General features: G+C 40.4%; 1 protein-coding gene across 5 annotated transcripts in view; it reads right to left on the bottom strand.

The window, feature by feature from the left end:
* The window catches only part of dbn1 (drebrin 1), a 134710-nt gene extending 112756 nt beyond the window's left edge, over nucleotides 1–21954 (bottom strand). For 2 of the 5 annotated variants that reach the window (XM_042007753.1, XM_042007751.1), the window contains exon 1: nucleotides 21623–21952. In XM_042007753.1, the coding sequence (XP_041863687.1) occupies nucleotides 21623–21705 (83 nt within the window). In that variant the 5' untranslated portion in view covers nucleotides 21706–21952. Of the gene's footprint in view, nucleotides 1–21622 lie in introns of all 5 variants that reach the window. The other 3 variants (XM_042007750.1, XM_042007752.1, XM_042007754.1) reach the window with 3 other exon arrangements.
* Nucleotides 21955–25623: the final 3669 nt, after the last annotated feature.

Raw genomic sequence — 25623 nt, 5'->3', positions numbered from 1 at the left:
AGGAAATAAAAGTGTGAACTTAAGCTACATAAAATCAGGCTTAAGATTTTGTGGAAAAATTATTGTAGGGTTTAATGAGTGGATCAAGAATCAGGATGAGGAAGCTTTGGTGGAATTATCTGCTATAACACAAAATCTCTGGTTCAGGTGGACTAAGTGGTGCCTGACCAGAGGAGGACAGCATCCAAATGAATGACGTAGCTTGAGATACCGGGGTTAGCCAGTTCTCTGGTGACTGTACCATTACTGCGTTTCAAGAAAAGTAAAGCTTAAAAGTTGCCCCTGACATGGCTGCAGTAGGAGCTGCAACGAGTAGCACTGGAGGAGAGAAATCCACCATTTATACAGCAACATATCAGGAAGAAATGATCAATATTATGGGTTAGGATTCAACCTGGTCACCACAGCTGCCATTTTACAGGCATACACAGTGTCTATGAGACTTATGCACCAGTTTGTTTTTCTCTTTTTCAACCCCAGCTCCAGCAAGGTTGGGATGCTGTTTAAAATGCAAGATAAAAGATAAAACCTCAAAATCAAAATCTCATCAAGCGATATTTTATTCCCAATAGAACATAAACAACATATCAGATGTTGAAGCTGAGACATTTTACCATATCATAGGAAATATGAGCTCATTATGAAGAAGATGAAGCTGCAGGATGAAGGACATCTGCTTGTTCCTTGTAGACAGTAAATATCTCAGTAGACTTTACTGTAAGCCTCAGCCATCGCAGTCTCATAGTTGAAAGGACTAAACAGAGACAGACAGGAAGATTCCTCATAGACAGACAATAAATTCCTCAGTTTTGTCCTGCAGCCTCCAGCCAGAGCTGCAGACATCTCGTCTTCCAGTGGGAAAAGATCTGAGAGTCTGCGTCCCACAGGACGGAGAGCTGAACATCACAGAGATACACTCCTCCAGCTAAAGAAGAAAATCCCACTTTAATCTTCACGGCCAAGGGCTAAAGGTTTTAGGAGACAGATCAAGATACTAACCTACCCACCCCCCACCCCCCAACCAACTCCAGCTCAGCTGCTTTTTTGCGCCACCGTGCATCAGAAACGTCTTCTTGGCTTTATTCCAGCCATAGAGGAGCTTTATTTTTCTTCTTTTCAGACACACATAGAACTTTCTGCTCACTGGTTGATCTTTGGCTGCTCCTGATTGGACATTACAGTCAATCTAAGCTCTCTGATTGGTGGAAAGTTTGACAGGAAGTGGCTTCATCATCATGTCCAGGTCTAAATAGAGGTCTCTTAGCAACATAGTAGTGATAGTGATGTTTTTATGGTGAAAATGTGATAAATAATGCTGTTATCATGGATCACTTTGTGAGGAAGGTTTCCAACACCTTGTTGAATCAACGCCACCAAGAATTAAGGCAGTTTTGGAGGGAAAAAAGAGTCTAACCTGGTACTAGAAGGTGGACCTGGTAAAGTGAGTCTGTATTTGTCAGAGCACTAACTGGTTTGTTAGAAATTCTTCAGAAATACCTTTTTATCAGAACATGAACACATTCACTGATTGGGGCAGCGATGCATCTTTCCTGTGAAATCTCAAGAGTCATGATGTTTTCTCGCTGATTAACATTAAAGTCCAGTCATTAATTAATTCTGTGGGGTTTCCCAGCCATGCAGGAAAAGTCTGTCACTTAGAGTCCCGAGGGATCAAACTGGGAACCAGCTCTGAGTGACAGTAAACTCAGCAAATAAACTTTCTTGTAAACTCTCATTTTCTGGTTGTTGGAGCTGTCAAACCTGCTGTTTCAGAGGATTGTAGTTTAATTGCCTGTAAAAGATATAATTTCTATTTTCATTTTTATTTCGGATTAAGTGAAGCTGAAATCTGAAGACGTATAACGGGATGAAGGACATTTTAAGGCTGATATGAGTAGGACCAATCTGACCTCCTGTCAGTGTTTACTCCCCTCTCCACTGACCTCTTTATCTACTAGTTTCAGTTTCTATCCCTTCACAAATCCTCATCATCTCCCTCTAAATCTCCCCCTCCCCTCCCCCGCCACTGCTCACTGCTTCTGGTGGCCATTTTTACTTTTTTCCCCCTGTAATTTATTCATGTATTCAGCTGCCAAACACATCGACATGCTGCAAAACAATGATGATGTCAGTCTGAGGGTCTGAAAACAGTCGCTCTTTAATTTAATTCTGACTTTTAATAGCAGTTTGTCATGGTGTCAGGAAGTAGTCGTAGCCCTGCGTTATCAGGTGAACAGTATTTATCTGTCAGCCTTAAACAGCTTGTCAGCGTCTGAAAGCAGCACAGCTGCTATCGGCAGGTCCACGTGCTTGAAGTTGGTTCAGAGGGATAAATCTGGTTTTACAACATTGTGTTTCAGCAATTATCTGCTTCTCTAAAGCTAACACAGCCAGCAGGTCTATTTGAGAGGCCAAACTGAGGCATTGTTTGTCTATCTGCACTAGAAACACAGTCTCTGGATGTTTGTGGGTCGAAGCCTCAGCATGTTTGTTGAACCTGTCAGAAAAGCTGTGTTAAAAGGTGAAAACAGTCCATCAGCATCCCAACCCCGTTCAGGTTATAAGAATTTCATACTTAAGTAGGTTCACTGGTCCTTTTATATAGTTAATAGGTACGTTCATGTGAAACGTCACCACCAACATCCCCTCATGAGTGCCTTATGCTGGTCTGGTTGTTAGGTTATGCATCTACTAGAGGGCAGTGCAGAGTTCAGTATTCACTTCAGTTACAGACATTAAACATGGCGACGATGGAGGAGATCATGATGCTCATTCCCAAGAAGAGATGTAAAAAGAGTCAGCACAGTAGATGGTGGTGGTCTGTGCAGCCATTAAAGGCTAAATAATTAGGATTTTTTCTGTAAAAATTATTTAAAATGTTTTCTTTTGTTGCGAGGGATAAAAGGAAGCTTCCATATAAACAATCTGTCTCTCTATATCAACAATGTCTTTGGCAAGCTTTTCTCCTTTCAAAATAGGAGTTACGTGACAGAATAACTTTGGTGCACTGTGTAGCTCTTTCCTACTTCCTGGTTTCTTAACCAACCATATACGACTCCCCACTGTTGCCAAAAAATGCAGCATTTGTTATTTTATGTCAGCAAAAGAGCAGCAGCCTGCAGGTATGGAAGCTAGTACAAGAAGTGGACCAGAAATAGTTTCAGAAAAACCTAAAAGGCTCGGCATCCTGTTAAAAAAGCAAATGACCAAAAACAGAATAAAACGAGGATCAATATTGGAAAATCTTTTAAAAGGTGGAGAAGTCTGAGAGACCAAATTAATTTCAAGATGGATGCAGAGCTTGCAAAGTTTCTCCTCATTAAGTAAACACCAGAATTTTGCTTATATTGACCAAAACGTTTACCTTGATTTACAAAGATTTTAATCTAATTTATTTCTCGACACTCATTAAATTAATTTGTGTAACTGTATGGATATATCAGTTGAGTGAATTGGTAGCGTATTAGTTTACAACAACAAATATAATGATGTTTGGGCCAAGTGAATACTGTGTTTGTCCTTATAAAGTTATGAAATTACTATCAAATTTATTTACTAAGCGAGACTAAGGGAAAACAGTCACTGCGTGGCATTTGTTGATTACCGTAGCTTTTGTTTACATTTTATGCTAACGTAAATTAGCACATGAAACTAGCACTAGCATTGCAAAGCAAAGGAACTTACTGTGTGTGAATCATCTTTGCTCGTCATCATGTTTGCTGGCGTTATGTTCTCTGTCCTTCATAGACTGTACATAAAAGTGCTGTCCTCTCACAAACTGGCAACCTGGCGAAACTCTCCAAGGGGGAAGGGGGACGCTCTCCTTGTTTTTCTCTTTCGACTGCAGTTCTGATTTGAAACACTAGGTGTCAATGCTACTTATTTTGCCTTTAAATACATCGCTCAACTGCTGCTCAACACTGCCCCTATGGTTTCTGGTGGTACTACTTCATATGCTACGCATCTGTAATCTCTCTGCAAATGGGCTGAAATACCCATGTAGAGGACGCAGAAGAATCCTCTAGTAACAGTCGTACTAAACAAGCAAGTATGTAAAAAATTACCCTCATGACAGGCCAGTCGGTTACACGAATAAAGGGTTATAAAACAAATATCCTCTCAGCTCAAGGCCAACTAGGAGTGAATGCACAACTGATAGCATGGCTAATTTAGCCTCTATAGTTAGCGCATGTGAAAGGCAGGTATCAACTGGCACAACTTTACGCAGAAATTGCTGCAGTTATTGTTGCAAGAAGGAGGCCAGACAATTGGCCTAAAAGATGTCCAATCCTTAGTTTGGTACTTCAACAAGAGGAATCCACAAAAATATAAGCTTCAATTGTCAAGACATGCTGACCACATGAGCTTCTCCAAACACACAAACACACCACACAGTGGTGTTGTCATGCCCACTCATGGGCTCTCACACAGAAAACAATCAGCACTCAGAGATAACAGCGATGTTGTTCCCTCCCTGCCCCTTATTCGGTCCGAGTCCCAGGCAGTGTCAGTATGACTCAGAGGTCCGCTGAGAACAAACGATGGCTTCCCTCCATCCACCCATCTGTTTACTCAGCCATAGGAGGCGTGAGCCCAGAAGACCTTTTTTGAAAACACAAAGCAGAAACAACACAGGGGAGAGGAGACAAAGGAAGAGGAGGCAGCATCAAGTTATTCTTGGAAACAAGCTGCTCTAATGTGGCCCAAACTTATCCAGTTCTGACCTTCATCCTTTATTGATTTGTCACAGTCAATCGTCAGATACCGCAGAGATGTTCACCCCTGAATACAGTTACAGTCAAAGTCCACGTTTTGCAACTGATAACTGCTTATGAAAGCTACTCGCTGGGTTCAGAGGACAGATGAGGAGCCTCATCACTGCAAGACTGAACCCCATTACCTCCAATAAGAATTCAGTCGCAGCGGCTTTCTATTCAATGAAACAACAGAAAAAACGGTTTTAAGTTCCTCAACCCTTTAAACTCCAGGAGGTGGCCCTCTCCAAGCGCGATCCCTCATATCATCATCAGTCTCAGGAACAATAGTGTGAAACTAAGTGATGGATAGTTACACTTTTGGTGATCTACAGAGGTTTTCCAGGCATTTCTATCCCATCCAGGAGGTTTACAATCCAGCCACTAAATATAGTGTCTACTCAGAGACTCTATCTGATAAATTCACAATGATCCATGATAACAGCATTACTTATCAGATGTTCATCATAAAAAGATCACTATCACTACTATGTTGCTAAGAGACCTCTATTTAGACCTGGACATGATGATGAAGCCACTTCCTGTCAAACGTTTCACCAGTCAGAGAGCTTAGATTGACGGTAATGTCCAATCAGGAGCAGCCAAAGATCAACCAGTGAGCAGAAAGTTCTATGTGTCTGAAAAGAAGAAAAATAAAGCTCCTCTATGGCTGGAATAAAGCCAAGAAGACATTTCTGATGCACGGTGGCGCAAAAAAGCAGCTGAGCTGGAGTTGGTTTAGTGAGGATAGCAGGTAAATAGTAGCAGAAATCACTGGAAATGAGGAAAAAGTGGAAATATTTTCTGTTGTGTGTTTGTTTCAATGCCAATATTTTTTTCTCCTGAAAGCCAAGACTTGAGAGAATGATTTGCAGATGAGAAAAGGCTTGGTCACTGTTGATCTGTGTGTTATTTCTACAAAGTTCTGTTAGTAATAAATTCTCTTTTCTTCTTCTGGTCAGCCTTTATGCTGCTACATCTATTGGTTAGGGCTGAATTTAGCCATCGACTATAGTCAGCAAAAAAAAGAAAAAAAAACCTACAGAGGGAGACCTCATCTTTTTCCCTTATCTCTGCTGAGAGTTGCACATGCGCAATAAAGTCTGCCAGGGGAAAGATATGGTGGCGGACCACGGAACAAAACGGCGGCAGAGGATGTCAAAAGTCTGGGATAATTTCACGTTAAACTTACAAAATAAATTAAATACATGTGAGAGTAAGTACGTCTGCAATGCTCGAACGTTTAAAGATGAGGAACATTGGACTCACATAACAACCTCATGCAAGATATAAAAGCTGAAAGTGAAATAGAGCCATTTAATAATTATGAGATACATAATCTGATTAGTCGACTAATCGTTTTAATAGTCGATGACTAATAGACTATCAGAATAGTCATTTGTTGCAGCCCTAATGCTGATACATTCATTTACCATCATTTTAACCTCATAATCTGACATCTGAGGCTGGAAACATCATGTTTGATGCTGACTGGGATTAAAAGCTCCAGCTGCTACAGGCTGGTTAACATTAAAAAATAAACCAGGCGGAACGAAAATGGCAAAAATTATCTTAAAGTTTTGAGAGTTAAACCTGTTGATTGAATCCTTCCATTCAATGTTAAACTAAAGAACAGTGGAAACAAAAACCAGTTAAACGCATCTTTAACAAAATATGCGTTAATGTAAATAAAGGCTGATTTTTCCATGAGCTCCATCTTGTAGTCATTACCGTCTTCATCCCATTATGGCTGAATTATTTGTGATAATGTGGATAATCTCAGCAAAGCCAGACGATGCAGCTGCAAACATCTGCTGCGTAACGTTCAAAGCTCTTTAGGAAAATAACCTGAAAAAGATCAACTATCCAAGCACACAAAGACATGCCTTTTCCAGCGTCAGCCTCGAGTGTGTCACAAAGACTGATAATAATACACTCAAGGCTGAGAGTCGCTCACTTCAGAATCACCAAAAAGCACTTTTAATCACAGTAACCTGAGTCAGAAGCATGCCTGATGGAAGTATCTGCACCATTTAGTTGTTAACAAAGCTTTGGAGGAATGTGGAGCCACTTCTGTAATTATCAAACATCTGCCGGTGAGTCAGACGGGGATTTGTGTGCAAGCTGAGACCACATGTTGGTTTGGTTCTGCTCCTGGTACCATGAAACTCTGATTCAAGCTGGTTTAAACTGTTCCTAAAAGATAAAAAGTGGTATCCGGCTCGGACCTGGAGGCCAAATTCTAAACAATTTGTAGTATTAAATATAAAGTCCAGTTTCTTTGGCGAAAGCTAAAATGGAACCCAGAAAGAGAACCAGCCAACAGTCCTCCGCCAGCCTCATGCAGATGTGTCAGCTCCATACGACCAGGTGTTCACTGTTCGGTCAGGTGTGGGCGGGAAGATTCACCCAAACCCTTCACCGCCTTGTTTGGGTCTCTTCCGGGCCCTCTCCTCCAACCTCCGCCCAGAAAAACTCTATAGCTTCTATGGTTGTTTCCATAAGGAGCGTCATTCAACTCGGATGGAGGTCGCCCTGCTCCCCTCCCCGATCCACCGGCTCAAAAATGTTTTCTACGCCCTCAAACTTGAGATGAGATCATCCTTACAGGAGTCTGCTGATAACCATTGCTACGAATAACCAGACAAAGGAATTTTCCTCTATCCCTGACTAGTCCACTGTTTTCTTTATCTCCTTTGGTCTTTTGGAGTTCTTTTTACTTATTTATTAAATATTTCTTATTCTATTCCTATTAACTATTATTTTCTAATTGCACATAGTCTTAATTTCCTAAAAAGGAAGTGGCTGGAGGTCTTTTTACATTTCCTTTGTTTTGTTTTCTTGTTGTGTTTGTTCTGCGGGTGCAGTTCATAGTGGTTTCCATGTATTATTGTGCAATTTCTGTCTAAAACCAAATAAAGTTTGGGGGAAAAAAGATGATGTTAATTTAAAAGAAGTATTTTTATTTATTCTGCTTTAAAGCAACAGCTGGCTTTGGGTGGGATGTAAACAGCAATGAGGGAACATTTTGTCCTGGAAGTTGAAGCATTATGGTCGAGGGTGAAATGAAAGGCTAGATGGCTCGGTGTTAGCTTCTCTACATCTGCAGCTTTAGGTGGTGTTAAATTTATTGTTTCTACGATGCATCGTGAAGCGGACGTAGACGATTCTGCATTGATGCAGTGACAACAATTGATTATAAGTAGTCAGAATTAATTAAAGTAATGTATAGTAATGATGTTTTCAGGCCGTGGAACGATAAAATTCTCAAGCTGAAAATAAAAACGTTGTTTACATGTTTATGTTTGTCATTTTTTAGGACATTCAGATTGATTTCTGAAATAATTGTATATAAAAAGCGAGTTTAGAATTATTTGACTGCTTTTATTCCTTCTTTTCTAAGGAAGGACTGACTGGTTTTCATTTACAACTCATGGTCTTTGGGCTGAAATGATGGAGTGAGTTGTTACAGCTAGCCCACATTTAGCTGGTTCCGCATGGACAAACCCACGTTAAAAACCTTCTCAGGTTCACTTTTCTAGATTCTACTTTTTCACAGTTACTCATCAGACATTATTTTACAAGTTTCTAGATAAAGTGAGCTGCTATTTTATGATTCAAAGGTTGTTTTTACTCTAAGTATAGCATTTTTCTTTGGAGCAGATTGAAAAAAATAATTTTTCTATGGTGTTCCAGATTAATTTTTTCAGACACAGTGACATGTATCCTTATTCTGATACTTCTGTAGTAATCTCACATGTCTCAGCTTTCTGTTGAGACCAAGATTCTACAAACAGCCCTGGTAGTTGTGAAGGTATAATTAGATTTTTCTGGAGATGTGATTTCAGATAGGAGGTCTCATAAAGAACAGACTTGATGCCAGAGTTTCCTCTCAGAGGCTTAGTGAAGTCCAAGTCTTGACAGATCAGAGTTGTTTTGATGAAACCTCTCCAACTTTAGGTAGATGGTCATAATCTTCTACCTGATACCTTTGCTTGGTGCTGCCGCTGGTGGATGGAATCAGTACTGCAACTACTAAATATAACTGACATATACACTATGTAAAATACTGGATGTATTGACCTCATCAGAAGTCATCTTTAGGAAATCACTGAAACTAACAGGAGGAAGAAGTAGTAACCAACTCACTTAAAAACTGCTATAATATTAGCTAGAAAATGTTGAAGTGAATTAGCCTGTGTCTGCAGAATAACGTAAAAAATCTCCATCTCATTATTTCTGGCAACTACTTCCTGCAAAAACAGTCCAGTTCTCTAACGTTGGTTGGAATTTCAACATGTAGAAGAAAATCTAAACATAAATCTGTCTCACTTCTCTTTTCTGGCCAGTTTCATCTCTTCTTCATTGACTCCTGCTGCAGAGGAGGAAACCTTTATAAAAGCTGTGAGGTGACAACCTGAACCTTGACAGCAGGAGGTCAGGTCGACTCTCACAAGTGCTTTTAGTGCTGCTCACTTCACAGAAAGGAGGATTTCAGCTGAACTGGCCTGTTTTAGATTTTTCTGCTTTAGTTGCTCAATGTATCCCAAAAAGTTCTACATAAACCACAAACATCGAGCTGAGACTTCCATTTTAAGTCATAATTTGCCTTAGAACGGCTACAATGACGAGGAGATTCTGGATGTTCAGCTGTGCACATTTCCTCAACGGACATGCAGTTAGTTGTAGGAAAACTTTTCATCCTCATTTCCAACATGTGCTCTGTCTACTGGGGCAGTAAGGAGGCACCATGGCGGAGGAGGTTGGAAGCCAAAATCAAGGCAACACAGATGGAAGAAAGCAAACTGTCAGAAGGTGCAAAAGGTACAGTCAGATGTCCATACCTGAGGCTCGGGAAACTCCCAAAAAAGACTCCAAGTACTGGCTGCACAAGGAGGTACACAAGGAAAATAGAAGGAAAATGAACCATCTGTCCAACCACTGAACCAGCTAAAGTGTACTCCCAGTTGCAGGTAATAAAACACTAGCTTACCCACCAAGGCATAGCTATGGGAGCAGGAAGCATCACATAACACTGAAGCACAGGGGAAAGAGGAAGAGGAAATTATAACACTGAGAGAGCTCAGTGCAGTTCAATAAATCCCTCCTTTACCTCCTCAGAGAAAACATCCAAATGCATCCAAGGCTGACATCAAGTTTAATTTGAGTGCAGAAATGTCTTGCTTACCTGCAGATTTAAAGCACTCAGCGCTCTGTAAAGTACAGTGCAGGTAGAAAACATCCATTACTTGTTGCCTCTATAAGTCACAGCACACAGCTGGGTCAGAATCAGCCTCCGGGATCAGTTCTGCAATCAGCCACAGGCCGGTTTGATTTCCATCTTCACTGAACGTTTGATGAGTGAATAACAACCTTAAATAAAAAGCTGTGATGTTTTTTTTTCTCTTCGAAACTAAAGCAGAGGGATGAATAGACATGTTCGTCCTTCTGGATGTACCTGACCTGTACATTTAAAACTGTTCCACTTGCATTTATTCATTTAGATCATGTTCGATTCCTTGTCCATAACCTACATTCATCCCAGTTTACTAATTTTATCCAAAACCAATGTCACAGGATTTCCTGGTTTCGTTGTCTAGGCCGCAGCGTAACCTCCTCATTCCTCAGCATCCAACCAGCAACCTCAGACGTTCACCAAAGGTGACGATTCTGCAGCTAGTCGCCGACCACGGGGATGGTGGGATGAAAGAGACAAAAAGCTCTGCATGCTCTCCACTGATTGGCTGAATCCACATTAACCCATCAGTCGTGATAACAGAAGCACTCACAGTGGTCTGAATAAGGAAACATTTCATGTCTGTGTTTATATTCTGCATCTGTTCTCCAGCCCTCAGGGTGTAACAGGGTTATTCCACCGTCTCCCTCCAGCTGGAAGCAACCGTCACTTCCAGCATCGTCTTTCTGTTGTCGACAACATTTAAAACTGGTCTGAGTTAAAACACCAGTTTAAGTATTTGTTCCATCAGACGATCACATTAACTCTTCGATTTCTGACCATTAAAAGACGAATTAAATATTTTCATCCCGACTTCCTTTGTGAATTTTCATCAGAAACTAAGTGATGAAATAACGAACGATCCCTCTTTGCTGTGCTTCAGCTCTGCCTCCAAACTTCATCTTGTAGGGGGGCTGTTTGTAACCATGGCAACTATACAAAGAGGCTGGTCCTGGCTCTGATTGGTTGTTTTTCGCAGGTGTGACAGATTTTTGCAAACTGGACACGGAGGAGCTGAGTTCATGATACGGTTGATATGTCATGTTACGGTTTTATCAAATATGAGAAAATATTAATTTCTATCTATGTTCTTTTTGAAGGAAGGTTCACCAGCGTGTTTTTGTTGCCATAAAAATCATGTGCACGGATATGATGCAGATGAAAGAGATGTTACAAGCCCACAGGGTCATTTTTAGCAAATTAGCAACAAATTGTTTCCTACCTTTTTTTTTTAATTCTATTTCTTTTATTGTATTGATTTATTTTTATTTATTTACCATAATTTGTAATTTTATTTAATAACTAATTTCGGCTGTATTTTAATTTATTCCAGTTGTTTTATTTTTATTTTTCCTTTATATGTTTTTAGTAATTATTTAGTTTTTTTGTGTATAAATTGTAAATAAGTTCTGGTGTTAAGGGGTTAAATAGGGCAAAATTTCTTTGTCAGAGGTGGTAAACTGGGGGTATCAGGTTGAATCTGAGATGTATTGTTGATATCTGCTGTTGCACCTCTGCAGTGAGCTAATTGTTAATAATCACACAAAAGTAGTGGATGGAAAAACGTGCAAGTTCATTTTGTTTTGCAGGTTTTTATGAAAATATAGTAAAAGAAATAATAAAAAAGTGTAAATCTGGAGACTTACAATCAATCTCAACTGCTGATTAAAAGAAGACGGGTATGTCCAGTTAGAGCTCAGCATGCACCTGTAAGATGAGCGCTAACTCGGTAAATCAGAGGAGAGCGTGCATGTTATACCTGCACATGCACTGTCCAATGATTGGCTGAATCCACGCTACACCTCTGCATCTGGTTTCATAACTCTGAAAGCCTCTCTTCCTCTGTGGAGCGGTTTCACTCCAGCAGACCAGGTTATATAAAAGTAGACGGTGCCACAGAGCTATGGACTTCCTGCTTTTCAGACTATGTCCTTCAAACGTCAACGCTGTCAGGAGGGCCTCCCCCCCACCCCCGATATTTATGTGAAAAATTCACACATTTTTATTTTATACCAAGTTTTAAAGCATTTAAAGGCAGCTGTGACTCGCCTTGGGACAGAAAAGCGGATAAATCTTTTGCCTGTTTTTCTACTTTCTTTTTTTACATATCTGCTGAATATCCTCACTTCCAGCTCAGCCAATCAGATCCAGCTGCTCACTGCTGTTTGTAATGTAGCGGACATGATTTATTTAAGCTGATTCCAGAGGAGCTGAATCCTCACAGCATCAGCTAAGTTCCTAAATATAAATGTGAACTGCTGGAGGAGGAGGAATAAGTAATCAGATAAGTGAAGGAGGAGGAAGAGAAAGGGAGGAAAGAAGAGCAACGACCGGGTCAGCTGTCAAACTGCTGGTGAACTGATACCTACAGCAGATGCACGCAATGAGGTTTGTCAGGACAAAGGAAAGAAGAACTGATGATAAATGAAACTGGTAGAAGCTCACGTTTAAAGAGAATTCCAAGAAATGAAAACGGTGGTTAAATCAGTGAGTGAATGAGCAGCGAAGGCTGCTGGAAGATGCCGGAGTGTTTTCTACGGCAGCCTGGTCTTCTGCATGTTGTACTACTGACCCCGTTCTATATTAGTCAGCAAGCACAGAACATCTACCGGCTGCTTTACGGACAGATTAACACGTTCAGGCAGGTCTGCTGTGGAGACGAAGAGGAAGAGGAGGAGAGTGGCCATGTTCAGAAAGCCGGAGGCCAACATCAGCTTCAGGAAGTAGAATCTACGGATCTACTGATAAGCTTGACTTTTACCAAAGACACACGAGCTGATCAAATTCTGGGAAGGACAACAACTAATGTGGACATAAAGTCCGATCACAAATTCAATGATTCACTATTTGCTGAAGTCACGAATTCTGCCACCAAATGATTTAGAGAATTTCACACAATCACGTCATAATTTTCTTCTTCAGTTCAATTAGACATTTGAATGAAAATCCGTCTGTTCCTTTAACACCAGAACAAAGCACGTTGTGTGTCGAGCTTTCACGTTCAGACAACTGAAGTTTACGTTTCCCCGAGATTGTGGACTATTTTTATTGTTGACTATTGTCAACAAAGTTGACTAATCATTGCAGCCCAAGTGTCAACAAGTTGGTGTCTGTTACTATGCCTGAGTAAACTCCAACAAAACAACTCTCCCTGTCAGGATGCATGGTCACTACCCGCAACAAGATCATTTCCAAACATTCATGTTTGCACTGAAATTCACCAACAGCTGAGTTTTGTGAACATTTAGGTCTAAACTTTGAGCAAGAGTTGAAAATAAACCCCAAAGTTCTGTTTTATTATGTTTAAAAGTAGATCAGGGAAATCCAGCTCTGGTCCTCAACACCACTGTCCTGCAGGTCTAGATGCTCACCTAAAGACAAACATGGGTATTTCACATGTGATCCTGTGTTTTTTGTTTTTTTTTTTCACATGTGTTTCACATGTTTGCACATGGGAAACAAGGTTTTGGTAGATTTTTATGGGAATCGTGAAACCTGTGTGGTTTTATTTGGTCACATTTCATGTTATTTAGCATGTAAATGGCTGTACAAAACCACAAGTTTCACATTATTATATGGGTTTCACGTGGGAATTTACACGGGTTTACATGTGATATTTTATATCACATGTATATTTTATATATATTGCACATTTCACATGTGCAAAATATGTTTCTCATGTGTCAAACCACATTAGGTCATATGTGAAACACTTGTGGTTTCCTGCTCCTACACACCAGCTTGTCAAGTTCTATGCAAGCCTATTAATGATCCACTCACATAAACCAAGTTTGTGTCCCTAGAGGACTGGAATCTACTGTAGTAGATGATTATATCTGTTTTTCGGCTCTTATAAAGGCCAAATCAAAGTTTAAGGGTTAACTAATTAATGTCTGTTTGCTTTAATCCAACTTGAAATAGTTAATCACATCTGAAACACAAAAGCAAACACAAACATAGTCGATAGTAGGTGTAGCAAGGTTACCATAGCAACAGTAAACTAAAGCAAAAAGAGTAAATCAGGATAAATAAAAACAAACGTGTAAGGGACAAGTGGTGAACAGATAAAATCTCACACACTATATGAGAAACAATCATGCAGAAACCAGGTTTTACGGTTTGTTGCTGATATAAAATAAATGCTTGTTTTCAGCTTGATGCGACCCAGATAGTCGGTCAGAGGGCCGACACCACGGCTGTTTTCTGAGGCGTGGACGGGTGACTGTTGTTCCTGGTTCATACTGCGGTTAATAACTAACGCTGCTGTCGACTCAGGAGGAAAATTAACAGCACCGATCCCGTTAACTGTTTTTAAACCGGATTTTACTTCTAATGTTATTATTGCATTAAGTGATAGATGAAAAGGCCGAAGGTTTTTTGCAAATATCAGCGATGACCTGCCCTGAAGTTTATTTAAACCCAGAAAAAGCAGCTTGTTTGTCATTTATTACGCTAACCCAGCTCTTAAATGAATTGAAAATTGATTTACTGTAAATTAGAGGCTAGAATTGATGATCATGACTCTCAGATCTGCTGTCAGACATCAGGATGAGGCACCTCTGCAGCCTTTTAGTTCCTGTCTGGTCTGGATGCTTTTGAGCTTCTGGAAAAGTGTCAGCATCATATTCTGACTTATGATTCTGCAGATCTATGATGATGTTTGGATTATTACAGAGACATGAACATTTTCATTCAGGTGGATGTAAATCTGCTGGTTTCAGCCCTCATTCGGAGTGTGAAAGGTCCTGCTTTCATCTGCAGGTCTGGAGGCCAACCATGATCCCCCCGCTGGCTGTTTATATCAGCAGTACTTTTCCGCTGACCTCAGCAGCTCCTCTGTATGTGGCCGACCTTGAATCCAGACCTGAGCGTGGACTGAAAGCTTCCTCGGGCGTAAACAAACAAAAATTTGTTTTCAACAGCGAGCCGAGCAGAACCAAGAAAAAAAAGTGTCAGTAGTTAAAAAATGTCTGAACACCACAAACCTGCAGGATCTTTGTCTGACTTAACAGTCTACAGCTCGACCCATCTGACCAACATTTTCCTCCTTTGTCAAACTACAAACATGAAGAGTCAGAATTGTCGAGTTAGCGGCTTCCTCAACATTTGGAGGAGGTCAGGAGGTCACATGACAGCAGGAGCGCTGCTAAACGGGACAACGTAGACCCAACCTTCACTAAAGCCCATCTTTTATCCCGTCTTCATATGTGTCTGAGGAGAGCAATGAAAACCTCTGCTTACTTTGTTTTCAGGGAGGTGATGTGAAGTTTTTTGTTGTTTTAAAACTACAAAAGGATAATATAAGATAATCCTGTCTTAGTCCCAAAATTAGTTTATTTTAATTTATTTTCATTAAATTTTTTTTATAGAAATGTTGGCTTGTTTTTTAGTCAGAAACCACAGAGACAGCACAACGTGACGAGGTCACTGAACGTTACATTACACGCATATTCTACATTTGTTTGATTAAAAATAAAAAAAATAAGTCTTTTGTGACGGACAGTTTTGCTGTTCAAACATAATGGACCCAGCATGAGGTCCATGGCTTTTAGGGTTAGTGTGCAATGGTCATAGTCCATAGCAGAAACCAGATATGTGGAACTTTCTTTATTTCTACTGTTCCAGGATTATTTATGTGTCAAACAGCAGCTACTCTGCTAAAGGACAGCTGGATGTCAAAGCTAGCTTCCTGCTGTCTAAAGAAATGTTCAAAACCATTTATATAATGTAGTTTCCAGAAAGAAGTCCAGCTAGAGGTCCTGTAGCTTTCCATGTGTTCATATGTGGGATTTATTTATCCTTTACGCAGCAGAGAGGATGTTTGCTTACTTCTTGTTATATGATTTAGTTACGTGGCCATCAAAAGATGGAAATAAATAAAACTTAAAGAGCTATGATGAGGGTTGGTGTGGTTTTACACATACGCAGAATAATAGTGTTATTTGTAAAATCAGGATATTTTTCTGTGACAATGATCTTACCAAAAAAATCTGTAATCTTGACATCCCTCGTCCTCACACAATGATCATAACCGTCATAACCGAGTCTGCAGGTCCTAAAGTTTTTCTGGTCTGAGTTTCGTGATGGTTTTTGCAGAATCAGGATTTTAAGGGATTCAGGTTTCTACCCACTCTGCTCATACCTAAAACATCCATTCAGGTGGGTGAAATAAAAACTGAGAAAAAGACCAAGCGAGCTAGAGCCAGAGCTCTGATTCCAGGTGTTTCTCCGTACAGGGCCTCATGACCTCCTGCCCTGCATGTTTTAGATGTTTTCCTACTCCAACACACTTGATTCAGATTAAAGGACCTCCTCATTGAGGTCTTTAAAAGCCTCTTAATGAGCCACCTATGTCATTCAGGTGTGATAAGTACAGAAACATACAAAACATGCAGGGAAGGGGGACCAGGACCAGGACTGAGAATGAGGACTGAGATGAGGTGGGAAGGGGAGCCTGAGGGCCAGGACTGAGAAACACCGCTCTATGAGGTATCAGTCCATTTGGTTTGTTTCTCTTTAATCTTTCAAAGTTTGGAAAAAGGAACTTCAGACGTCTTCCTGAGTCTGTGCTGCACAGCAGCTTCTCCTCATTTTTCCCACTCAGAGGTCATTCAGTGCTTTTCTGTCCTTGCTGACGTCACTTTAAGACTACGTGAAGCTGCTGCAGCTGAAAGACACAGTTGAATGAGGAATGATTCTTTACCGAGCCAAAACTCAACCTGTTCCTCCAAACGGGATTTTTAATGCTCTGAACTGGTACCAGACTGCAGCTGAACTGACTGTATTTAGACATAGAAAGGAAGACAGTAGGGCAGAGGGTGGAGGAGGGCGTGCATGGGGTGTTGGGATGTTGTTTGGGGTCAGCGGTGATTGGAAGTCTCTGGCTTTGTTTGGATCTCGTCAAGTGTGAAAAACGGGGGCAGGCCTGAGGCCCCGAGCATCGTCTCTGCGCTCAACAAGCAAACATCTGAGCCGAAGGAAAGGATGGGCATGGCTGTCTGCAGCTCTGCGTCACGTGACACAGCAACAGAGACCTCATTCACACTTTTACAGTTTGGAGAAGCCGGGAGGGACTATGAGCATCACTTCATGTCGGGATCAACAGCAGAACCAGCAGATAATGATGATGTTCTGCCTCCCCGGAGAGCTCCATGTCAGACTGCTGTGACACAAACAGATCCCAGAATAGTGATGAAAATTAGTCCCAGAGCTTCGGCTTTTATTGCTGATCAGATCTGGATGAACCAAACTGTCATTAAACCCATCACCACATCCGCAGTTGTGTTGACTTGCTCTATTACCTAACAGTTTTTCTCATATTACTCTGCATTTTACCCTGCATCTACAGACATTAAGCTTAAGTATAAGACATTGTGTAAGTTTAGGTAAAGCACTCAGGTTAATCACTCTGCATCTATCTGTTAAAGTAACGTTTAATACCTTCCAACAGCTCTGCAGAAATCACCTCTAATCTCCACATTTGGCAAAGCGCACGGTGTTTGAAATCTCCCAAATCTGGAACTCTCTTAATCATTTAGACAGTTCTAACTAACATTATTTCATTATTCTTTAATCTTCTGATGCCTTCCTTGATAAAAGCTTTGAGATATAAGACAAGTCTGCGGATTAAAAAGCCAGAATTCTTCTCTTTAAATTGACTTCCAGCTCTAATCCAGTTTGACTGCTTTTTCGTACACATTATCAGACACGTTATCTTCATGACACCCAGTTAAACCTTCAAATAAGGATCTTTAAACTCTTTAAAGCCCAGCTCAAGAAAAAATGGGGAGAAAATGACAATTTTTAAAATCTGGTCTTTTTTTGGCCTTTTAACGAAATGTAAAAAACTTTTAAAAAAAGGGGTTTTTGTATATTTACTGTTTATTCCTATGTGATGTAAAACATATTGTACTGTAAAATGTGTACCAGGGGGCAGAATACAAATATCAGATTGCGTACAAACAGGGTTTTGGCCAAAGATTTTACCATAAAGTGATGAAAAAGGTCTTAGACACTGGTCTTGAAATTAAAGGGTTAAATGTTCTGTTCTGTTTCTGCGTTATTTATATTTTTTCATCAAGATTCACAGCAATGTATGAAATAATCAGAAAAAACTTGTTTTTTTATCCAAAGACTTGGGATGAGCCTTTCAAGAATAAATACTCTGACAACTGGCTGAAGAGTAAGCAACTTCAGTGTTAGCTAACACCACGCTGCTAGCACCGTTACTTGCCCATTAAGGACATGTCCACACGGAAATCAGTTTAGGTGTAACTGCTTAGCACAGTTTCATATCCCTGTTTACAACCCATGCACATCTTTCCTGAACTGATGATGTCATAGCTCCGCCTCTCCCTTAACCTGCATGTGCAAACCTGCCACCAGCTACAACACTGGAGGATTACAGCCCTACGTTCAAAGCATGACATGGTGTTCACAACTCCTGGTATTTAGTTTGATTCTCAACCATCATCTTCTTCGTTTTTGTTTACATCGCGTGAGCTTCCGAGCATGCTCTGTGGCTTCTTCTCTGTTTTTGGTGTATTTCTTTCAGACACAGTTTTCAGAGTTTTTGTGTGGACGCAAACATTTCTTGGAATAATTCTGTCTTTATGGAAAACAGCTTAAAAAACTAAATTGGTTCCAGCTCCATGATGTAGCCTTTATGGTGCATTCACCCCAGGATAGTCATGAAATGCCTCACCTTCCTTTGGCTTTGTTTGCTTTCACACTGCGTTTTACTGAAGTGGACCAAACCACCTGGACAACGTCATGCAGTTCCAACTACTCCTTGCTAACCAAGCCAAGCCAACTTTATTTAAAAAGCACTTTAAAAAAAACAGCAGCAACCACTGACCAAAGTGCTGAATATAGGCTTAGTAGCAAGTAAAATAAATAAATAGTACAAAAACTAATAACAACCACAAAAGCATTCAAACAAAAGACAAGCTAAAACAAAAAAGTCAATACAGAATCCACAGCTCAGACTGGGTGGAAAGCCAGACTAAACTGGGGGCAGATATTTCCAAAACAACCCCTGACCAACAGGAAAGAAGAAAAAATCCAGCTCATCGATTGGCCAAGACCGAAAACAGCTTATTTACTGCAAGTAAACAATGGAGCCACGATAAATTTATTCAGTCTGATTTCTGTTTTTACTTTGATGTTCAAACCTGATCCACTTTTTAGCTGAATCTGTCCAGTATGTCTTATATTTGTACTTCATTAACATCCAACCACATGCTGGTTGACAAACAGTTTGGTAAATTAACGCCACCTTGTGGTGGCAATAATGAATTACTAGCAGGTGCTAACCCACTCTCGGACTCCAAACTACCTCCAGCGGCCTTCAGAACTGACTTCTTCTGCAGCACAAATACAAAACCACAGTGGTCTCCATGTGTTTTTGTATGCATTCAGGTTGGAACTAAACTATAATATAATTTTAATGTTGTTTTCATTAATAATACTTATTTCCCAAAAGGCAACAGAAGGCAAAGAAAATCAGTAAGCAGGAACATCCCAAATGTGGAACCAAAACCAGAAGAAATAGAAACTGGAAGAAGAACTGCTTAACGTATGAAAGGGGATCTGACCTCATACTGGTGACCAACAACAGGCGGTTTGTGTTTCATATTAAACACGGAGTTTGACTCCAAACAGTTAAAAACAGGAGGTGTAACAGCCTCCACTGACCCGATTGATCGAGGACAGTTACAGTTTAACTTACAGTCAAATATGACCTCCTAAAACGACAGCAGCTCCTTCAACACAAATATGCATTTCCTCTTTTTAGTTTCTGTCAAACACAAACAGAAGAAGAAGGAAGGACGCAGTTCTTAGGAGTTCACCTGAAACGTTCATGTTCTGTGCTAAAAACGGCCTTCCCAGCTCCTTTAGCTTCAGTGTTTTCTTTCTGAACCATTTAACCTCTTATTGACTAGAGCCCCCAGCATGATATCCATGGAGAACAGAAGATGGTTGCAGACACCAGGAAGCAGCAATGCTAACATGTAGCATAACATCACGACTAGCAGGAAACATCAATGCTAATGTGTAGCATAACATCATGATGAGGAGAAACTCAGCTCAAAGACTCTACCAAGCATTGGCACTGAAACCAAACACAGTTCAAACCCCAAGCAGTTATATGGGAATGTAAGAAAAACATGAGAACAAGGCTCTGCCTTTGATTGAAATTATTGATGAAGGTCCTGCTGGTTTCCATGGAAATGGGGGAGGTTTTATAGTGAAGGATTCACTCTTCCTATCATAGACTATCTTGGGCTTCACTTCTTTCTTGATCCTCATGATGTTTCTAAGGTGAATGTGGGGGCTATCCCTGGATCCTCCTGACTCTGCCAGTGATGAGGTGTCCATCATCATCATCGGCTGATGGCTTCCTGAGATATTTTCCTGCATAACACCTCTATTAAACACCTGGAAACCTGCTCAGGTTCACTTTTTACCTTCTACTGTAGCACAGTTCCTCATCAGATATTACTTCCCTCATTCCTAGTATTACTTTACTCATTCCTAGGATTACTTCACTAATGCCTAGGATTACTTTACTTGCTCCTAGGACTACTTTACTCATTCCTAGATGAATTGGGCTGCTATCTTCTGGTTTCCACTGACAGTAATGTGGTTTTCTTTTAGGAGGAGGTAACATTTACATTTTCTACTGTGTTCCAGGTGAAATTACTCTGACACAGTAACACATATGTTGATTCTAACACGTCTGTAGTAATCTCACATGTCTCAGCTTTCTGTAGAGACCAAGATTATACAATACAGCCCTTGTAGTTGTGAAGATGTACTTAATTTATTTTGGAGATGTTATTTCAGACAGAAGGCAGAAAAAAGTAGGCCTGGTGAGGAAGTGGTTAAATAACTTTATCTCACGTCGTCCAAATTTGCCTCAAATTTACAGAAAATCTGCACAACATGAGCAACAACTGCAGCATGTCTGGTCATTTTTTCACTCTCAGGAAAACCCACAAAGACTGATGATGAGGAGGAGGAGGAGGAGGATGATGATCATGCTGGAGGCCAACACCCCTCTCCCCTCCCACCGGCCTCGCCCCTCTTTCCTCTAGCCTTGATTGGGGATGCTGGGGCTCATCATTATTCTTGGACTAGGCCACACACACACACACACATCCATAAGCGCGCGCACAGACGCACATGAACGCGCTCACGTCGCGCACCATGCTACAGAACCCCCTGAAATTGCTTCCAGCTGTCTGAGTAAACCTGGTCCCGGCAGAGCGGAGGCAGGAGAAACTGCTGCAAACAAAGCGCGTCTCCTCCAGCTGTCCTGGACTCTGCAGTGCGGCTCGCGCCAAACTAACTCACTTCCCGGCTTCAGCTCCCTGCAACTCGCGGCTGATTGAGGAGCTTAATGAGGAAAAAGGCAAAGCTGCAGCTGCTGGGAAGTCCTGCCTGCTGACAGGTGAAGGTCGGACCTGTTTTCTCTACTTTACACCAGATGATGAGGATGGTGATGATGATGCACGGTGCGTCCCAGTCCTGCCCTGCGCATCCTCAGCGCGCACCAACCAAAAATAAATAAATAATAATAATAATAATAATAATAATAAGGAGCTGCGAAAAGAGGAGCGGGACTCACCAGTCGGTGTCGGAGGTCTCGTCAATGACGTCCTGGTAGGCGGTCAGCACGGCCAGTCTGTTCTGCGCGAGATTCACGGCCATGTTTCTGTCCCTGCGAGCATCCACACCGCTGCGGATGGAGAGAGACGCGGAATGAGGCTACACAGAGGACGGTCAGCAGCAGCAGGAGGAGGAGGAGGAAGAGGAGGAGGGTCCGACCAGTGGAGACAAAGAGGAGAGGAAGATGTCCGAAGGGTCCTAGCGCCGGCGACTCAGGATGACGGGTCCCAAAGCCGAGGACTCAAATTCAGCTGCTGGTTGAAAACATCGAACCGAGAGTAAATAAAACACCTTTCGTGCCTAATTTCTGTAAAAACCCCAAGGAGGATGTCGGGAGGTGTTATGGAGGTTCCCTGTGCTGTTCAGCAGGACTGCACGTGGTCGGAGGAACTGTTAAAATGTCCAACACATCGTCATAAACCTAAGGAGCCCCTCTGGTGACATTAATAAAAATAATAATTATTTTAAAAAGATAAATAAATAAAAGATGCACCAGCATGTTGCCCAATGTCCGCATATTGTTTTTGTTTCTGTGCATCTTTAGCACCTTAAGTGTCTCATACTTAGCAGGAAATAATTGAAGGTATGGAGCTAGGAGAGGGACATAACTGCAACTTGCATCTACATTTTTAAATTCTAACAAGAAAAGTTACAAATTAAATTACAAGTATGGTTTTATTCTACAATTCAGTGTTACTAGTAATAAACATTTGTATATTTTACACACCTAATCAAAAACCAAATATCTCAAACCCTGGCAAGGTAAGTCATTTTTATCAGTATGAAAATTGTTTTTATAAATAGAAATAATATGGATTATATAAAGGAACTGCTCTGACTAGATTTTAAGTGGACCACAAAAAAATGGATTCAATAGAACTGTGTAAGACTTCCTTGAGATCAATAAAGCTACATTCATACAAATTAAGCTAAAATAAACTGAATTGAATTGGAATGAATTGATTTGAATTAAACAAAATCTAATGGAATTAGTTTAACTGAAATAAATTGAATATGATTTTTTTAAACTAAATTGAATTCATTAAAATAAATTAAAACTAGTGGAACTAAATTGAATTGTACTGAATTGAATATGATTGATTGAACTAAAATGAATTAAATTAAATTAAAAAAAATAACTGAATTAACTGAAGAGAATTAATTTAAATCAATTTAAATTGACTGAATATGACTTATTGAATTAAACTGAATTAATTATAGAATAAAATTAAATTAAATATGACTAAATTATATTAATAATATTAACTAAATTCAATTGAATGAATTGAACATATAACATTAAGTTAAAGCATGGCTGTACTATTCTGTTTGCTCTCTGGCAATGACTTTCCTAAACTCTAAAACAGAACTTTTATCTTGTCATGGCTTTTAAAAATAGTTAAGCCACATAGTTAAGAGTTTAAAAATTCAAGCTTCCCTAAACAATTCAATTTACTTCCATACTTCAGGTCTGAACAGTAAAAAACTAAACGACAGACGTGATGAGGGACTGAAACTGAATAATTTTTCAGTCATGTTTCTTTATCCTAGTTTAAAATCTCTAACAAAATCTAATCGATACCGCTTTAATCATTCAGTCCTTTCTTTTCCTTTTTCTTTCCAAGATGGATGAGCATCAAGGCCAGTACAACAATTAAAGCAGAAGCAAAATGAAAGTGTGAAGTTTTTAAAATACTGACAGATGTTTTTAACCGGGTCTCAGGTCTGAATGGTTGTTATTCTACAGTCATTCTGCAGATCTATGATAGGCCACATGTGCAAACAAAAGCTCCACGGACATCTGATATGAACCTCCTTACTGGCATCACATAAGCACCTGTTGGCTATAAACTCACCTTGCAGGTCCACCTTCTAAGGTTGGACACGTTTTAACTCCAGAACTGTCTTATTTTGTTTATATTGTTTTTATTTTATTGTTTTTATTGTTTTATTTAACTTATCTTATTGTTATTTATTGCATTCTATTTGTGCTTTTCTTGCACCTTGTTGCCTCTATTTTGCATATTGTGTCTTGTGCTTGTACTGCTTTACTGTTGGTCTTGTATTGCTGCTGGTACCCAAATTTCCCTGAGGACTCTCCAAAGGAATTAATAAAGTATTTCTATTCTATTCTATTCTACCTCTTGGTGTGATAGATTGAAGAAGGTGTTGGAAACCTTCCTCAGACGTTTTGCTCCATATTGACATGACAGCATCACACAGTTACCTCAGGTTTGTCGGCTGCATCCATGATGAGAATCTCCCGTTCCACCACATCCCAAAGCTGCTCTACTGGACTGAGATCTGGGGACTGTGGAGGCCGTTGGAGTCCAGTGAACTTATTGTCATGTTCTAGAAAGCAGGTGGAGATGATCTGAGCTTTGTGACATGGTGCTTTATCCTGCTGGAAGTAGCCATCAAAAGATGCTACACTGTGGTCATAAAAGGATGGACATGGTCAGCAACAATACTCAGATAGACTGTGCTGGTTAAACCAGGCCACGTTGGTACTAAGGGGCCCAAAGTGGGCCAAGAAAATATCCCCCCCACCATTACACCAGCAGCAGCCTGAAGCGTTGATCCAAGGCAGGATGGATCCATGTTTTCATAATGTGTCCACCAAATTCTGAGCCTAGTATCTGAATGTGGACCTGAAATGGAGACTCATCAGACCAGCAACGTTTCTCCATCTTCTATTGTAGAGGTTTTCAACATTTTTCAGGCCACGGACCCCTAAACAGATGTAGAAATGCTAGCTCTATGTTAGTTTAGAGAAAATATCAGTCAGATATGGTAAATCCAAACTTCAGGTCTTGACTCTTCTCATTTATCGTGCCACATCAGCTGCAGGTTTCCTTTCACCGCTTACATTTTCACCTGTGGTTCCTGAGGTACAGGGTACCTTTCTTGTGCTCATGGATTGCTTTAGTCAAGTTACAAAGTTATAGTTTTTGCTCATACCAATGTCCATATGGCAGGTAACAGCTGGTGAATCACAGCGAATCTAGCAGAGCTAGCTTGTAACATTCAGCCTTGTGATTGGCACAGAAGCAACAGGGTCCTCCTATTTGTGTGTAGGAGGATTGAAGGGACAGGTCTAGGTTCATTTCATACTGTGAATGAACTGGTTCCCAGCATGAGACAGCCACTGTGTGTCGATAAATGTGTCCATTTCTAACTAAAACATATCATCCTCTGCCTCCATTTATCCATTTACTATGCTGGATTCAGGTTAATATTCAATTTGTGAGGTAAAATATATTTATTTAAAAAATTGTCTATTCAACCAAAAACTTCAAGAAACCCCCCACAGGACATCTGCGGACCCCCTGTTAAAGAGCCATCATCTATTGTCCAGTGTTGGTGAGGCTGTGTGAATTGTAGCCTCAGTTTCCTGTTCTTAGCTAACAGGAGGCACCCTGTCTTTCTCGTTTTTAATTGTTATACAATTGTTGAGGTTTGTTGTCTAGAAGAAATAAAGCCAGCTTCTTTGCAAATAATAAATCTTTAAGTTCTGCTGCATAGATTAAAACACTTGTTTTTTCCTCTTGGAGCTGGAGGCTGAGTCAGTGTGATCTCCACAGTTCAGCCCTCACAGGCCAATTTGTCCAGTCAGAGCCTCCGTTAAGAAAAGGCAGTTTAGTGTCAGTTTGCTCTGCAGGACACCATCTCATTTAGAGGAGATTTGCTCTCAGAGTCGACCTCATCCTCTGCAGCTGCTTCACTCCTCTCAGAGAAGAGAAGATTCTCATCCTGTGAGTTATTCAGGCTGTCATCATCGAGGATCCCCAATCTTCCTCTAGTTGCAGGCTCCGCTTCACCTCATTTTCTGGAGGTTTTCATCACTTTTCACCACATTGTTAGGCCCTTCAAGGTTTAAAATTTAATGTTTGCATGCTTTCAGTGAACATTATTGACTGAGAACAAATCACATTTGCACTACACAGAGAAAAACAAGAA

The sequence above is a fragment of the Melanotaenia boesemani genome, chromosome 15 (assembly GCF_017639745.1).
Source record: "Melanotaenia boesemani isolate fMelBoe1 chromosome 15, fMelBoe1.pri, whole genome shotgun sequence".
Lineage (NCBI taxonomy): Eukaryota > Metazoa > Chordata > Actinopteri > Atheriniformes > Melanotaeniidae > Melanotaenia > Melanotaenia boesemani.
Note: the sequence above shows the minus strand (reverse complement) of the source record. Positions and strands in the feature narration are given on the sequence as shown.